General features: G+C 39.3%; 1 protein-coding gene across 1 annotated transcript; it reads right to left on the bottom strand.

Annotated features, from left to right (window-relative positions):
• Positions 1-752: 752 nt before the first annotated feature.
• TMEM263 (transmembrane protein 263) lies at positions 753-15,991 on the bottom strand. The gene is made up of 3 exons (XM_004373792.2): positions 15,822-15,991; positions 8,120-8,189; positions 753-3,434 (listed from the first exon to the last, which is right to left on the bottom strand). Exons 2-3 carry the CDS (start codon positions 8,181-8,183, stop codon positions 3,148-3,150), a joined length of 351 nt encoding a protein of 116 aa, XP_004373849.1. The 5' UTR covers positions 8,184-8,189; positions 15,822-15,991; the 3' UTR covers positions 753-3,147.
• Positions 15,992-18,584: the final 2,593 nt, after the last annotated feature.

Below are 18,584 nucleotides of genomic sequence, written 5' to 3'. Positions count from 1 at the left end.
CTGAACTGTGCATGTAGAAATTTTTGAAACGGTGTATCTTTGGCTATGTGTATTTTCACCAAAAAAAAAAGGGTTGAGAAGTTAGAGGGTTAATACATTGTGGGGTTTTTAACCAATGTCATAAAACAACATGTGTACTACTGTTTCATGAGAAACTATTTGTTCTGTAAGCCTTCACCTGAAGTACAATATAAAAAAAAAGTAAAGGCACTTCCTTCATATTGTTTAGATACTGTATGGACAGCACCTGGCAGGTATGTAGATGTGCAAAAAGATAACAGTTTTCCATCCTCCCCAAATCAGTCCTCATCCCTTTGAATCATTTCTGTACAGTGGGAGGTCTAGGTTGGTTCCACAGTTGCTTGGGCAGACAAATGTACTTTGTAACTCCTCCATCAGTTCTCAAACTTCAGTTTGTACAAGAATCACCTGCATAGCTTGTTAAAATGCGAAGTCCCAGGCCCCACCCTACAGAGATTGAAGTTGAGGTAGAACCTAGAAATGTAAATTTTTAATCTTTATTAGAGTTTAAAATATACTTTTATTTCACTGTCATGGTGGCATCAAGATGTATTTGGAGATGTTTAGCCATGTTTGTTCATCAGTATAAAAAAAATCTGGCTACGAACTGCTATGTAACTAAAAATTTTAAGAAGATTACCCTGTTTTAAAATTTCCTTTATTTCCTTAGATCTTTATGAAACATTTCATCTTATGTAGGTCATAGTGCTTTATAACAGATTGATGTGTTCTTTTCCCGTCCCCTTAATACAAAAAAAAAAAAAATGTATTCAATCAGTTATTCTGACATTTCACTAAGTACAGGATTCATAATGTCAACATTATTAGATCAGTCATTTAAGTGGGTCCATATGTGTTCATCCTCATTGTGCCAAATACCCACTCAAAAAATAAGTTGAATAGTAGATGCCTCCAGGTGTATATAACCACCTTTGGTTTTTTTAAGTGAATTAGCCCTGTTTAACAGGTCAAATTGCTAGTCTACGTAAATAAACTAGAAAAGACTCAAGTGTGCAGCTGTACATATCATCAGATGGCAAGTTCATGTGAACAGAAACCTCTAACTAACCATACATTTGAACAGTTCTCTGCTACCACTGCAAAAGCCCCTCCGGAACAAAGCTATAGTTTGGAATTTAGAAGAAACCTGATGAGATAAAATAACAGGTGGCTTTTCTGTAGCAAAAATTAATTAAAACCATTTTTACTCAAGCAATTTTAAAGACCGAGTTTCAAATAAATATGCAAGCAAAGCCTCTAACTTTAGAAGATAAACTAGAAATATAAACTAGCAGTGAAGCAATAATCTCTTCCAATTAGTTCTCCAATCCCATTATTTAGATAATTATTTAGTGTTCATCTACGATTTTTGGAGTTTTTTTTTCTTTTTAATCTCCTTTTCTAACTGACAGTTGACCAGATATACCAACAAATAAACCTTAAATCATACTGCATGAAACAAATGACCTTTAATTCCTGATGAACCAGATTGAACTCCTTAATCTCTTAAAATCCCTGTGGGTATTTTGAAAACTTTTAAAAATTAAGTTATATTCTTATCCATTTGTTAGTCCACATTATTAATGAAAAACTCTTAGTGGTTTACATAAACATTTAAGTCTCGAACACTGGCGTGATCTGATTCAAGGTCTTGAGAAGGCTGTCTTGACTTCTTACTGTAGGACGTCACCACTGCCCTCTGTGGAGTGGAGGCAAATTTCCATATTTAAGTATAAAGAAAACTTCTGAGATTTCTCAGGCTTGGATTATAACCTTTTGTTAAGAAGAATGCCAAATATATATGCCAGTTGTTAAATTTTTATAAAACTGAACATGAAACAAAAAAATGAATTCGAGCTAAGCATACTTTTTGAGAATGAACGAGACATGATGAGACATGACACCCTTATCACTCATAATCAAAAACTTCAATTTCCTGCCTGAAACTGACTTGGTACAACATCTACAACTGATTTTAAGTAGTGTAAGATGACTTACATTTTAAAGGCCTATACAAACTTTTGAAAGCACTTATACACATTTTACAGTCAAAACTAATCTATGGAGCCCCTTTCCTTCCACATAAAATAGTCTTCACATATTTTGCAGTTGCCTTTACTGTGTTTTTTTTAATGTGTTTTTAATTTACGCCATCCTGGATATAAAATAGGATTTTTTTCCCCTATTTTGGATGCTTTAGGTAATTCTTAAGAACTTAAAATTATTAAATATTTGTACTTCATATGAAACTCTTCCTACATAGCTTCTGACCAGTAAAGAAATATTCCTTAGGCACTGTGAGGTGTATTAACAATGAAGCATGAACCCAGGCTGAAGTGTACAATTTGATTATAACTAGCAACAGTTAAAACGTTATCTTAGCTGCAGACAGCAAGAAATGCATTTACCCCACTACTCCTGAGATTCTTAAGAGGAAAAACTAATTTCACAGACAATCTTCAAAAGAATCCATATAGGTAATTCTAAGAACTACACATATAGGGTATTTAAAAAGTAGTTTTCTTTTGTAAGGCATCAATTATAGATGAATAGAATGCGTATCTAACATAAGATGGTTAACACTCGATACCATAAAGCCATTTATCTTTTAAATTTCTCTAATTTCTGCTACTTTTACCACCAGCTTAAATAAGAAGGCTCCTTGGCCTAATCAACTATGGTTATAAAAAAACTAAGACATCTGAAACTATTAGGCACATCAAAGGTACAGTTTATGTAGTTCAAGGTTCCCTTCTTAAGGAGCACATGAGTTACCTGGCACATCATACATATGGAACTGTAAAGATCATCCACTAAATTCAACTTTCACATTTTTAGTCAAACTGAAAGACTTAATAGTAAATATTCAAACATACCATATCTTCAGTTACAACTGAATAAATGTAACATTTTACCGATAAAAAGCCAGAGTTTAAGCATGAGAAACCTTCATACACTGTGCTAGTATTGGTCTCTTCTTTTTAGATGAAAGCCAGTCATCAATACTTTCAACACAGCAGTTTAGAAGTTAACGTCCAAAATAGGTGACTTGGTTGTAGTCCATAATTTAGCAATTCAATGCCACTGGCATCATAATGCTGTGGAGATCACATGTATCTCCAAATTTTAGTCCGATTTGTCTTTTTTCTTTCCTGTTAAGGGCACTTTGTTTACAACAGCAGACCCAACAGCTGTAACACCTCCAGCCACAGCAGACACACCCCCTTTCACCAGCCCTATTCCCATGGAAGGTACAGTTGTAACAGCTGTTTTGGTCACCTCCAGACTCTTTCCACCAATCCAAGCCACACCACCAATGGTGGCACCAACGGCTCCCTTTGTAACACTGAAGATACCCCCAGTCACACGGGACAACATGCCTGGTTGCTGCTGTGGGTGATCTTTCATTGAACCTAATGAAAGAAAATATCATGAGAAAGTCAAATACAAGTCTTTAAAAAGCGCTACAAAAAAAATTTTTTTAAATAAAAAGGGCACACAAATCACTAAGTAACCTTGCTTCCTAACAATCAGCAGGTTGATTTATCAAGCCAATCACATAAATACAAATGAACAGCTCTTCCCTCAAGACATATATAACAATTTATAGTTGTACACACGTTTTTAAAATACTTTTAGTATCTATTAGAGGAAATGCTTTAGAGACAAGACAACTTTTATAAAACAGAATCCTATTTTAAGTATTTCTTTGATGTAGCTTTGTAGTTGTTAATTAACCATCTTTACATTATATCCTAAAAGGGGCATGAACCCACTAGGATAGCTATTATCAGAAAATAAGAAATGTTGACAAGGATATAGGGAAACTGGAACCCTCATCCATTGCTTGTGGGATTGTAAAATGGTACCAACACTGTGGAAAACATTTTGGTGGCTCCTCAAAAAGTTAAACATAGAACTACCACATTACCCATCAATTTCACTCCTACATATATACCTTAAAGATTTGAAAGCAGGGACCCTAAAGATTTGAAAGCAGGGACTCGGACAGATACTGGTACACCAATACTGATTGCAGCATTATTCACAATAGCCAAAAGGTGGCAACAACTCAAGTGTTCAACAGAGGCACTGATCAATAAAATGTGGCATATACATACAATGGAATATTATTCAGCCATAAGAGAAATGAAGCTCTGATACATGCTACAACATTGATGAACCTTGAAAACATTACGCTGAGTAAACTAACTCAGACACAAAAGGACAAATATGGTATGATCCAATTTATATGAAATATCCAGAACAGGCAAATGCACAGAGATCAAAGTTTGTTAGTGGTCACCTGGGATGGGTGAGAGAGTGAGATGGGGAGGTACTGCTTAAAGGGTGCTGAGTTTCAGTTAAGGGTGATGAAAAATTTGGATAGTAGTGACGGTTGCACAACATGGGAAACATAATGTCACTGAATTGTACACGAAGAATGGTTGAAATGGCAAATGTTTTATTATATATTTCAACACAATTTTTAAAAAAGGAACATGAAGGAAAGAAAAGATAAATATATTTAGCCTTCATTTCCTTGATTAAAAAATTCAATCAATCATTACTGAAACAACTCTTTTTACTCAAAGCAACGGTTCTCAAGGTACGGTCTGGGGCCTCTGGGAAACCATGAGACCATTTCAGAGGTTCCATCAGGTATCATTTATTTCCATACTACTACTAAGATGTCATTTTGCCTTTTCAATTTCATTCTGTCACAAGTGTACAACAGTCTTCCAGAGGCTACATGACACGTGATAACAAAACAGGCTGAATGCCAAAGCAGCTTTGAGATCTAGTTGTTTTCTAATTAATCCAAACATTAAAGAGATTTGCAAAAATGCAAAAACAATGCCACCCTTCTTAAAATTTTTTTTTGTTTTGGAAAATAGTTACTTTTAATAAAAATATGCTAGTCATGTTAACTGTAGTGGGTTTATTGCGTTTTTTAAATGAACAAAATATATAAACTTCTCAGTTTTTATTGCTAATATACTAAATATTACCTATAACCCACAAAGACACAAGCTCTTTAGGGTCTCCAATTTTTGAGAGTGTAAAAGAGCCCTGAGACCAACAAGTTTGAGAACCACTGATTTAAATATTTGGGTTTCTGCTCTATGTGCTCCTTTGATGGTATTTAAAAAGCTAATGCTGTGTGAAAATAGGAAAACTTCATCACTTAAAATCATGTTACCTACTTGAAATTATTTGTATTTAGATGTTAAGTAAGTACTGACAAACTACAGCTAAGGTTAGCACTTAAATCACTGCCTCAGTGATTCTGATGGAACAGAGCCTGCTTTAAGCATCTAGTTTTTAAAAAAAACTCCATAGATACCCCACAGAAAGGTAACATCGATATGAAAAATTCAGATTTATCTAAATCACTGAGTCTCTTCTCTTTGGTTTATTTGTTTGGGTGTTTTGTTGTGTTTGTTTGTTGTTGTTTAAACAGAGCCACTGAAATTGACATGTAACCTCAAACTCAAACACAAAATGACTGGCAGGAAGACTTCATAAAAATTTGCTTGTGCCAGCCCCAAATGAGCACATGCCTTTTCTCCCTTTATAATCTAATGATTTAGGCAGCAGCAAGTGAGCAATGGTGTTTTTCTAAACTTCATGGGAAAATATTTGGCAAACTATACAATTCAGGTTTTAACCACTGAAAAAGTACAATCTCACACAATAAAGGTACATTCTTGGGCACATAAGTCCAAGTAAGATCACCAAAGCTATTAGATCCTAGCAGAATGAGGTTAGCAGAGAAGGTAACGTGGGGAAACTGAAAACATTTGACTATCGTGTCAATAGATGACTATCCTGACTCAGTACTGAAGTCACTCCTGAGGTTCACTCTTCAGCTAAAGATTAGCCAGGCCCATAAAACAAAATGAGACTAAATGGGCCCACCATCCCAAGGGCAAGGACGAGAAGGCAGGAGGAGACAGGAAAGCTGGTAATGGGGAACCCAAGGTCAAGAAGGGGAGAGTGTTGACATGTCATGGGGTTGGCAACCAATGTCACAAAACAATATGTGTATTAACTGTTAAATGAGAAACTAATATGCTCTGTAAACCTTCATCTAAAGCACAACAAAAAAATTTGAACCCCCAAAGTATATATATATGACTACCCTGTGCAAAAAGAAAAAAATCCTGAAAATTGAGTTTTTTCTAATATACAAGGCACAAGTTTACCCGGCGACAGTTTTTCCTTTTCATTGTTTGGAGATTTTACATCCTATCACAAGTGGGAAAACGTGTGTGTGTATGTATGCACACACAAAAAGAACATGCTACATGCATGCAACTGGCTGGATTTATAAAAACCAATCAAACATTTTTCTTATTAAAATTATTTGAGTGATAATCATAGTTAATATAAACCTTAAAATGGAAAAGGCTGAGGAGGCATTACTAGGCTGAAGATACAGGTGAACATTTGAATAGATTATGAAATTATGATGGAAAGGATTACATAATCAGTAATTCTTTTGTAATAAAGGTCAATGGCACTAGGAAAAGAGGGAAATTCTGATTTGAGAAATGAAACAGATAACTGCCTCATGCTGAATACCTTATAAGTAAAATTATTTTGTGTATATGCATTTAATGAAGACAAATAACTATTCCTAATCAAAGCAGATAAATATTTATGCTGCTGAAGTCTTTAATTACAGAGTACCAAACCAAACCCGTTGCTGTGGAGTCCAACTCATGGGGACCCCATGTGTTACAGAGTAGAACTGCTCCATGGGGTCGTCTTAGCTATAAACTTTATGGAAGCAGGTTACCCTGCCTCTCTTCCATGGTACCACTGGGTGGGTTTCAACCACCAACCTTTAGGTTAGTAGACAAGCGCAAACTGTTTGCACCACCCAGGGACCTTTACTTATGATTACCACCATATAAATTATCTGCTTTGTAGATTATTCTTATTTCGCAGGTTGACATATAGACAATCCTGTGGCTTTGTTCTCTTCCTTGACAATCATGCTCCTGGATGGCCTTTATTTATCATTTTTCTGACTTTTTTCTCACAAAGTCCTGGTTAATTTTCTCACTGAGCCCTAACTTTTCTTTTCAAAACTTCACAGTTCTAGTCCTAAAAAAATAAAAAGAGCTGAGCCAGTAATTTTCCAGACTCTTCCTCCACCAAAAACAAAAAGAAAACCCAAAGAGCTAAATTAACCCTAATCAGTTAAGTTACCTCCATCTTCTTTTGGCATTTAAGTATGAGCTTGTCATTTTGCATGTTTCCTAGCAATTTCATTTTTGCCTACCAGTGTAAGAAGAAATATAGGAAGAAAATTTCAGACAAGTCTCTAACAGAGCTAGGAAGAAAATACAATACCTAAAGTCACAACTTCTAGCCCTATCCTCTTCCCAGAGACATCCTAGTCTGTCTGCTACCCCATTTCTATCAGTCAGCCACTTCATCCATTTTCTCCAATTTCTTTTTTCAGATTTATAACTATCCTGTATAAACATGGAATTCTCCAAGGAGATCACAATATAGATTAATTTTAGTAATATTCCACACCAAAACCATAAATAAAAATGCCTGTAATAATCTTATATATACTCAGGACATTCATGTGTGCAGTTAGTGTTTCCAAGTAAGAATAAAATGATTCATGATGTCACAATTTTCAAACTAAGAGAGAACTATAATTTAGAAAAACAAATTAAACAGACCCCAAGACCATGTAGAAATATAAATACAATTACACTGATAATGAATAATGAGTTCATCAACAAATCTTCAGTGATTTTTTTTTTGTACACACTACATCAAAACTAAACATCGTTCATCCTTCCTCCCTACCCTACACCAAGTGAAAGGATATTCTCTTACTCATGAAATGGCCTTAAAAGAGTAAAAGAGTGATGGAAATACATAATAGTTATCATCAATATTAGTGTTTTCTTATTACAGGCTAAAAATGTTTATCTTCAATTATTTTCTGGAGTATATTTACTGACAAGGTAAATGAGTTACATTACTTTAAATTTAATAAAAACAATCAGAGCTTTAATTCACCAGAATATCTGTTCCACTCTTACTGTTGTAGATGTATTCTTACCTTCTGGTGGTTCATCACTAAGGTATGATGGGATTTCTTGTTGGTTTTTATCTGCCTGATTCATGGTCTCCTTTAAAAAAAAAAAAAATCATATTTCATTTTAACCTCAATATGTAAGACCAGCTCTTATCACACGCCGATTTAAGACTTAATCAACTTTATTCAGAAAAACATTTTAAAACACCTGCCAGAAGACTGCTACATCTCATCTCTCTCTAGTTCAAATTGCGGTGTTTAAGAAACGCTTTAAATTACACCAGTGGACAATAAAAATCTGATCTGAAACATCAAGCAGAGAGGTTATTGTTGTGTTTCAACTTAAACTGAAAATTACTAATTGAAAGAGAACTGGAAGGCTGGGGTTAGCTGGCTAAAATTTTAAGTGATTCCTCCTATAGGATATTGATTAACTCAGTTGCAGTTTATTTCATAATAGGCTTAAAGATAGGCCTATACCATAACTTAAAAGGTGTTCCATCTGAAAAAATTCTAAAAAAATTACATCCTTCACCTTTGAAGATGATACCACCAATACGAATCAGTAAGAGATGATTCTGATGACTTTTTATGTTTTTAGACCTTTAGGAACAGAAGCAACAACAGAATTCAAACATTATCTAAGAAAAAAAATATGTTCTATGATTACCTTTATGTAAAATAGAAAGAGCACGTAAGAGGTAAGGAAGGAGCCTCGGTGGCGCAGTGGTTAACTGCTCGGCTGCTAACCGAAAGGTCTGCAGTTGGAATCTACCACCCACTCTGTGGGAAAAAGATGTGGCAGTCTGCTTCCAGAAAGATTTCAGCCTAGGAAACCCTATGGGGCAGTTCTACTCTGTCCTATAGGGTCACTGTTGAGTCAGAACCGACTTGATGGCAATGGGTTTGGTTTTCTGGTTTTTAAGAAGTAGAGTAGAGTCCCTGGGGTTGCCACGAGTTAGAATCGACTCGACAGCAACTAGTTTTTAAGTAAGGTACGTTGGGATGAAGAAAACACGGTTAAACTTTCTCAATTTCCTTTACTGTCTTAACATATTTGCTTTTAAACTCACTTCACTAAGTTAAGATTAAAAAGTCTAAATGTGTTCTTTATGATACATTGTCTTGGTAGAACACTAGGGTTGTGATCCCACAGTCATCTAGTGTCTCCTAGTCATACAAACTTGGAGCCTAAGTTACTGTATTTCTCCATATACGACAGAGATTAAAAGGATATTGTGAAAACTAACAAATGATTAATTTTCTGGTAAGTACTTCAATACATTAATTAGCAAATATCGATTATCTCTACAGACCAGGCAATGTTTTAGGTGTACAGGATATTATAGTGATCAATACAGATCAAAAAAAAATCCCTACAAGCATGTAATGGACACTCTAGTTGGGGAAAACAAACAATAAACAAATATAACCAGTTGCCATCCACTCAGACTCATGGCAACCTCATGAATATCAGAGTAGAACTGTGCTCTACAGGGTTTGCAATGGCTGATTTTTCAGGAATAGATCACCAGGTCTTTCTTCTGAGGTAGCCCTGGGTGGACTCAAACCGCCACCCTTCGGGTTAGCAACAGAGCATGTTACCCCTTGGAATCCCCCAGGGACTCCAAACAAATATACAAAGACTACGAGGAACCCTAATGGCACAGAGGTTAAGCATTTAGCTGCTAACCTCAAGGTCAGCAGTTCAAACCCACCAGCCCCTCCACGGGAGAAAGGTGTGGCAGTCTGCTTCCGTAAGGATTTACAGCCTTGGAAACCCTATGAGGCAGTTCTGTGCTGTCCTATAGGGTCACATGAGTTGGAATTTGACTTGACGGCAATTGGTTTATACTATATGTCAGGTGATGTTAAAATGCTATGGAGAAAATATTTCACTGAGAAAAGGGACGCGGGGGGAAAGGATGTAGTATTTTAAATAGGCCAGTCTGTAAAGCGACCTCTCAAAGGAGGTAAGGAAACAAGACATCTGGGTAAAGACCCTTCAGGCAGAAGAAACAGCAAGAGCATAGGCCAAGGCAGGGCTTGCCTGGGGTGTTCTAGAAACAGCAAAAAGAGTATGGCTGGCCCATTTTAAAGGGCATAGGAGAGGAGGTCAGAGTGAGATCCACATGGACAGTCTGACATTTACTCTAAATGAGACAGGAAGCCAGCAAAAAGTATTTAACAGGGGAGGAATATGTTCTGATTTACATTTTTAAGAGATCTTTCTGGCTGCCGTGAGGAAAACAGGTAAGAGAGCAAGCATAGAGGCATAAAGCCCTGTCAGGAGAGTATTTCAATAATCCAGGCAAAAAAAATTGGTGGCTTGGATGAGGGTGGTAAAAGAGGTCATGAGAAAGTACAGATTTTCAAGGGTGATTTTTACTCCTATGATTCATCTTGCAATGTCTTTAATACCTAAATCCTGTGTAAAATGCAACTTCACTGTAGCCCACAGGAGTCCAGCAGCACATGCCATGTATTTAATAAATATCTTTTAGTTGCTCTAGTTGAAAACTCTATGGAGCAGTTCTACTCTGCACACATGGGGTTGCCGTGAGTTGGAATGGGCTCAGTGGTAATTAACAACAACAAATGAAAACTCTGGCTCAGGCCACATGTCAAGAGCACATATCTTATCCTGGTCTAGTCTGTCATCCCATACACACTTAAGGTTTAAAAAGCAATAGGACACATCATCTCTGACAAAAAAAAAAACAGCAAAAGAATATCAGCTGGTGCATTATTAAGAGGAGTTCTTTCTTAAATGCTTTGTCTTAATTTTAAAACTCCCTCAAACCAGAAAGTTACATTTATTTCCATTCATATTTAGAATTTCTTTGATATATCATCATGGTAAGATCATGACAAATCACACAGCATAGTGATTAAAGCTCTGGGATCAGAAAGCCCAGGCTTGAATCTCAACTCAACCATAAATTGTGTGGCCGAGAACAAAAACTTCATCAGATCCTTGCTGTCCAGGAGATTTAAAATATAAATTAAAGATATTCTAGCCCCACCCCGAGGATTAGAATACTATTTAACAAATTCCAAAATAATATATGCAGAAATTCATGGCAATATATGTGTCCCTTTTTGAGGAATATGACTATTTTGGAGCCACTGTCTTCCCGCCCCCCTCCCCAAAATTCCAAGAGGATACTTTGTCTAACTTGTTCATCACTGTAATCCCAGTATCTACATACCATCCACACACACACACAAATCCAAGAGCCTAGCCAGCTTATCAACTCGTCAACAGAAGCTACCATATCCTATACAGAAATATGGTGAAAAGAAATCCACAAAAACATCTTGCATGTTTTAGCTGGAGTTTAAAAACCAGTATGATTACAACAGTAACTGCATATATTTCAAAACTGTGTTTCTGGTTCCTAGCCTACAAATCCCTACTAAGTCTTACCCTTTCCTCCTAATACAGAATCCCTTAGGGGGAAGAAAAAAAGACTTAATTTTTCCACATTGTATCTTGTAATTAAAAACAAAGAAAGACCACCATTTTAAAATATTAGAGCTCCATTATACCACGACAGCAGACAAAATACATGCAAATTTATCTAGATACGAACTGACTTTATCCTTCTGTGGGAAGACAATGAAAAGCCATGAACAATTTCTGAGCAGACTAACATTTGTCAGATCTGAGCTTTAAGAAGCTAATAAAAGCAAAAACAGATGGAAGAACAGAGATTAAATCCAGTAAGTGGCTACTGCAGTAGTCCAGTGAAATGGAGTTAACGGTTTGAACTCTGCCAGTTTTTCCTATCTCAATGAATGCTCAGGCCAAAAACTAGGAGTCATCCTTGACTTCCTCTTTTTTATATCCTCATATAATCATCAGTAAATTCTGTTGTCTAAGTAAATCCAAAACATGACCACTTCTCACCACCTGTACTGCTACCACTTTAGTCTAGTAAACCATCACAGACTACTGCAAAATCTCTTAACTGCTCTCCGAGCTTCCATCTTTGCCCTCACTTCAGTTTAACGTCAAACCTCTACTTAAAATCCTCCAACTGCTTCCTATTTTGCTCAGAATAAAACTTAGAGTCTTTACCATGGCTTTGAGCCTGACATCATCCAACTCCCATTTCCAGTATGATAGCATCTCCTATTCATTATCACCACTACAGGAGGCCTGCTTCTCTTAAATTGGGAATCATGAAGACAAACTCACCCCTAATCTCCTAAAACTGGGAAAGGAAAATAATCAGCTAGTAAGATTTAAAAGTACACACACAGGGAGACAAGCAGTAACCAACAACAAAAGTGTCATAGTGACAATTTTCAAATGTTACCCTTAAGTGACACATTAGACAAATCATCTTCACTAAAATCACTGAGCCATTAGTTCAACATATACCTGTAGCCCTACTATGTTCCACGTACCCTGTTAAAGTCTAAGATTTCAGTGTGATTAAGCACACACAAATTCTTCTCTAACCCAGAGTTTATCATCCAATGGGAAAACATTTCCTGGGCACTTACCAGTTTAGTGGAATCATTCATTCAAAAAATAAAAAACATTTGCTTTCTAGGATCTCATAATGCACACAAGCTTCTATTAAAAATGTACTTTCTCAAGGAATGCAATAAAGACAAAAGAAAAATCTTTCGATCAGCACAAATGATTTAACTTATTCTATGGACATAAATCAGTCCTACCTTTTGGTCTTGACGTGAACAAATTATTACACTACTAACTAAAACCAGTTATAAGTGGGTTTCTAAGAAAATTCTGAATTGTGAACAACTGCTTAACTATAGACTATTTATCATCACTGCAAATTTATCAGCAATTACTTTAAGCATTTTTCACCAAACCAAACCCACTGCCGTGGAGTCTATTCCAACTCATAGCAACCCTATAGGACAGTGTAGAACCACCCCATAGGGTTTCCAAGGCTGTAATCTTTACAGAAGCAAACTGCCACATCTTTCTCCCAGTGGGTTTGAACCACTGACCTTTCAGTTAGCAGCCAAGTGCTTAACCACTGTGACACCAGAGTTCCTGCATCATAGATATAAAAAACTCAAAAACCCATTGCAGTAGAGTTAGTTCTGACTCATAGTGATCCTATAGGATAGAATAGGACTTCCCCATAGGGTTTCCAAGGAGCAGCTGGTGGATTCGAACTGGAACCTTCTGCTTAGCAGCCAAGCTCTTAATCACTGAACCACAGCAGATGGCAAATACATTCGGCAAGGACTAATAACAACACTATTCCCTAGAGGATAATTTATTCCAATAATAGAAATAAGTAAACAAATGCAGCTCCGGAGCTTTCTTTTTTTTTTAAAGGAAAACAGATGAATCAATGTTGTTTGTGGATTTCAGTAACATTTTATGTATAAAGTTTTAATTCAAAATGGAAACGAAGTCTGAAAACAGTTCCCAAACTTGCCTATGGATACCACTCACCTCTTCCTGCACCAAAGGAAGTTAAATAACACTAACAAGTTGTATAAAGCCTAACTACAAAATACAGTGCACACCAATTTACTTTAAAGACTCTTCAAAATACCTGTTATTAAACAGTAAGTGCCAATTTCCCTGTGTAAGAAAAAGAAGACTAAATGTGTTAGCTAAACTCTTCTAAGTATTCTATATATAGCAACTTTGCCACATCCTCACTCCCGTGTTTTTGCTTCTTTGCCAAGTGACTACAGAGAGTTTAAAAATGTATTTATACAGAGCTTCAATGCACAAATGCATCAAAAAGCAGTGTATATGAAAACACCAGCTAACTGTTTTTAGGCTTCTCTAGGAGCCCTGGTGGCGTAGTGATTAAGCATTCAGCTGCTAACCAAACGGTTAGAAGTTCGAATCCACCGGGCGCTCCTTGGAAACTCTATGGAGCAGTTCCACTCTGTCCTACGGGGTCGCTATGAGTCGGAACTGACTCGACAGCAACGGGTTTGGTTTTTGGTTTAGTTAACTATGCTGAACACGCTGCTTTTAAAGACGGTACCTACATTAAATCAACAGCAAATAGACAATGAGAAATGCGCTGAATCTGGCAGGGAAGTGCTCTTGGATGGGTACGAAAAAGTAATCTGCCAATGAAACTTTTAAGTGCACACGTAGTGACAATTTTTAGATGTCGTCCTTAAACTTCAGGCAGAATTACAACCCTCTATCAAACCAGAGAACCAGTATACCAGTCATCTTCACTAAATTGTACCTCATTAAGTCAACAGATATTTGCATCCCTACTGTGTGTCAAACACACTGTTAGGCACTGAGCTTTCAGTGTAACAACATACAAAGGTCCTATTCAGAAGGAGTTTATAAATTATCCAGTAAGACATCTTCAGGAAGTAGGGAAACAGAAAACATTCAGCGAATGAAACAAACAAAAAGGGTAAAGATTTTCCTGGAGTTTAAAAGAATCAAACACACACACGACCTGCATATTTATTTGCCTAATGTAGTAACCACTTTAATTTTTCTAACGATGTTTTCTACATACAGATTTTTACTGAACTTGGCTTCTGGTACATCTGTTAACAAAAACTAAAGAAATGAAAGTGCAAAAAGCAAAACAGGATGCATATGGGTTTTTTAAAGGTTACTTCTCCCTTTTTTATAAACAACAGGCCTGTACACACACACTCCCCCCATATACCTGCTGTGTAATATCGATATTCCTCGGGAGCCTTTTAAAGAACCCACACCCATGGAAGTTTTAAAGGTTAAACAATAGCATATAGTAAGTACAAACAGATAGCAAATAAAGTCTCTTCATTTGAAATTAGCACAAATGTTCACTTGAAATTGTTTCACAGTTGAGGGAGTAATAAACAAAAACTCTCTTTTCCTAGGTGTTTCTAAACCCTTCCTGGAGGCCCTTTCTCCCCCCACTGATCCCTTTAGACACTAGCAAGCCTTTTTTTTTCCTTTAGCAGAGGGAGTGACGTGGCAGGAGGCAGAAAATGACCCTGGAGAAGCCATGGCTAGGGCTGAGCTCGGCACCTCCTCCCTCGGCTCCACGGTGTGCACTCAGCACACTCCCACTCCGTGGAGTTACAGAATGTCTGGGTAAGAAGGGGTTAGGAGACGCGATCTGGTTGGAAGTGGGAGCTTGGGGACCAGTCTTGGAGCTGCGTGTGCATAGCAGGCATAGTTTTTATTTAGACTGAGAAGGCAGGAATGGCACTGACGGGTGCTCCAGCACTCCCCAGTCACCCCCTGGTGCCATCAGCGCCCTCTCCATTCCCACACTTTCAGATTCAGGGTAGGCGTGGAGGTAGAGCCTTCCCACCAGGAAAGCCTACAAAATGCCACGTCTTGGGCGCCCAAGACAGCAGTTTATCAACAGGTCAGGAGTCAGTGGGGCGGGGAAGCCCCGAACACAAGTCCCCCCGCTACATCCCTCTCCCAGGCGGCTGACACCCTCCCCCCAGCTCCGACCCCCAAGGAACGAAGAAATCAGGCTCCAAGGAAGCCCCCAGTCTCAAACCATGGCGGAGATGTCAGGGACGTGGGAAGAAAAGCAGCCCCGCCAGCAAACCTCTATCCGCCCCCAAATTCGCGCCGCCCTCCCTTTCCCGCTCAGTCCCCCCAAAGGCCCGACTTAGAGCAGGAGGCCTGAGGAGCGAGGAGACGCAGTGCAGGAAGGCTGGCGGAAGAAGGCGAGAGAGAAGAAGGCAGGCAACCGGGCCGGCGCCCCCCGCCCTCCCAGTCGGCTTTACTCACCGCCGGGGCCGGAGGCCGGCGCCTGGGGCTGGTGCCGAGAGAGGGAGCGGGCAGCACCGAGGAGGGCTGAGGCGGCCTGGGGCGGCAACGGCAGCTCGGATAGCCCCGGGCTCAAGAGACGCCTCCGCAGGCTGTAGGGCTAGGAGACTCCGTTGGCAGCGGCGGCGGCCTCTGGCTGCGGACGTGGCGCCCCAAGCGACCCACCCCCTCCGCCGCCTCCTCAGCTCCCGCCTCCTCCCGCGGCTCAGGCTCCGACGCTCGGGCTCCAACGCGCACGCGCGCTTGCACACTCGTGCCCCCTCCCGTGCCCACCGTGCACACGCCCACCAGTTTCTGGAACTGCCCAGCCCTCACAGCAGCCTCCCGCCCGCCCCCTCCCGCCGTGCGCACGCGCGATGCCCCTACCCCCACCCCCCGATCTCTGTTCCCGCCCCTTGGGGCCCTGGGTGCCTCCGCGGGAACCCCCAGCTGCCCTGCGCGCGCGCCCTCTTCCGGGGTTTCCCCGCCCCCTTCCCCACCGTCCAATCAGATCGGGCGAGGGGCGTGAAGCTGGGGAACGTGTTGGCTTAGGCCCCCAGGCCCTGCGCGCGAGCTACTGCGGCTTTTCGAAGCCGGTTCCGCCACCGAGTAACGGTCACTCGGAATTCATAATCTTCACCCCAGGGAATGTGGGACGGTCGCGCAGGGACTTCAACCTACTTACCGTGCCTACTACCCCTCAGCAGGGTGTTTAGCTGGGCCTTCACCCCTTTCATCACCTCGGCGGGCCACCTTACAGCCCGTGAGTGACCAACTGATAGCAGTGGGGACAGTGCTTATGTTTTGTTTTATCTTTCCTGCCTTAGAAGTGAGCTCGAGAGTAAGAATTTCTTTGGTTAGTCATAGTCACCACAAAGCTTAGTGCAGTGCCAGCGGCTCACCAGGCAATCGATATTTGTTGAAGAGAGAGGGTGTTTGGTATTGAAAAGAAAACTGAATTGGAAATTAGAAAACCTGGCTTTGTGTCCCTTCCTTACCGCGTACCGACTAAGTGCCTTTTCAAGTCTCCCAGCTTTGGCAAGGGCTCTCCTTCCCGGTATAGAAGGTGTTGAGAAGCGTGTACCAGGTAAGAGGATATAGGCCCTGGACTATTGTCCCACTTTACCAGAACCTAAGGTATAGGTGATGTGAGGCCTCCTGGGAGCTTCAAAATGGGGATTATAATAGCCACCTCACAAGACTGTTGTGAGGAGTGGACAAGATAAGGTGCGCAAATGAGGCTGAACAATGTGAGTGGTATTTATTATTAACTTCTCTTTGCCTCTCTTTCCACAGCTATAAAATGAGGATGATAATAAATCCTTCCCATGTGGGTTGAGAGGATTAAAAGAGATCGTAGGTATGAAAGTGATTTATAAACTGCAAAGTCCTATACAAATGTGAGATTTTCCTTTTACAAGACCAAATATACAAATAAAGCAACCAATAAATAACCTCACAAAATATTATTTTCAAATACAAAGTAATCCCAGTGGTGATAACTGAATACAACTGTTGATGAAGCTCTGGATAAAACAAGCTAACCAAGGAAAGCATCCTGGAAGAAGCTAAGTCTGAAACAGGTCTTAAGTGGAATGAACTAAATATAGTTTATGGCTTCAGCCTTATCAATGATTTATCAAAGCATCTAATTGAATCCACTTAGACCACAGTGCTGAGAATATCAAGATATTTTCATTTTCCAAAGCTAAAGGAGAAATTAACCTTCTCATCTGAAAATAGAATTGGATGATTAGCAGGATCTGTGGTGGTGCTGGTGGTTGTTAGGTGCCAACTCATAGTGACACTGTGTACAACAGAAGGAATCACTGCCCAGTCCTGCACCATCGTCACAATCGTTGCTATGTTGCAGCCCTTCATTGCAGCCACTGTGTTAGTCCATCTGATTGAGAGTCTTCCTCTCTTTGGATGACCCTCTACGTAGCATAATGTCCTTCTCTAGGGACTCGTCCCCCCTGATAACATGTCCAAAGTATGTGGGACATAGTCTCTCCATCCTTGCTTCTAAGGAGCATTCTGGCTATACTTTTTCCAGGACAAATTTGTTCATTCTTCAGGCAGTCCAAGGTATATTCAGTATTCTTCACCAACACCATAATTCAAATGCATCAATTCCTCTTCAGTCTTCCTTATTCTTTGTCCAGCTTTCACATGCACATGAGAAGATTGAAAATACCATGGCTTGGGTAAGGCACACCTTAGTCCCCAAAGTGACATCTTTTTAAGACTTTAAAGAGGTCTTTTGCAGCGAATTTGTCCATCATTTGATTTCTTGACTGCTGCTTCCATGGGCCTTGACCTTGGATCCAAGCAAAATGAAATCCTTGACAACTTCAATCTTTTCTCCATTTATCATGATGTTGCTTATTGGTCCAGTTGTGAAGATTTTTGTTTTCTTTATGCTGACGTATAATCTGTAGTGAAGACTGTGGTCTTTGAACATCCTCAGTAAGTGCTTCAAGTATGGTGAAAGGATACAACCTTGACACACACCTTTCCTGACTTTAAACCATGCAATATCCCCTTGTTCTGTCTGAATAACTGCCTCTTGGTCTATGGACAGATTCCTCATGAGCACAATTAAGTTTAATGGAATGCCCATTCTTCCCAGTGTTATCCATAATTTGTTATGATCCACACCGTCAAATGCCTTTACATAGTCAATAAAACACAAGTAAACATCCTTCTGGTATTTCTGCTTTCAGCCAAGAGCCATCTAACATC

The sequence above is a fragment of the Trichechus manatus genome, unplaced genomic scaffold, assembly GCF_000243295.1.
Source record: "Trichechus manatus latirostris isolate Lorelei unplaced genomic scaffold, TriManLat1.0 scaffold00027, whole genome shotgun sequence".
Taxonomy (NCBI): Eukaryota; Metazoa; Chordata; class Mammalia; order Sirenia; family Trichechidae; genus Trichechus; species Trichechus manatus.
This window is presented reverse-complemented; position numbering and strand designations above follow the sequence as displayed.

Coding starts and splice junctions, on each gene's coding strand:
- TMEM263 (XM_004373792.2), bottom strand. CDS start 8,183: ATGAATCAGGCAGATAAAAACCAACAAGAAATCCCATCATACCTTAGT. Junction 3,435..8,119: donor TAGTGATGAACCACCAGAAG/GTAAGAATACAT, acceptor TTCTTTCATTAG/GTTCAATGAAAGATCACCCA.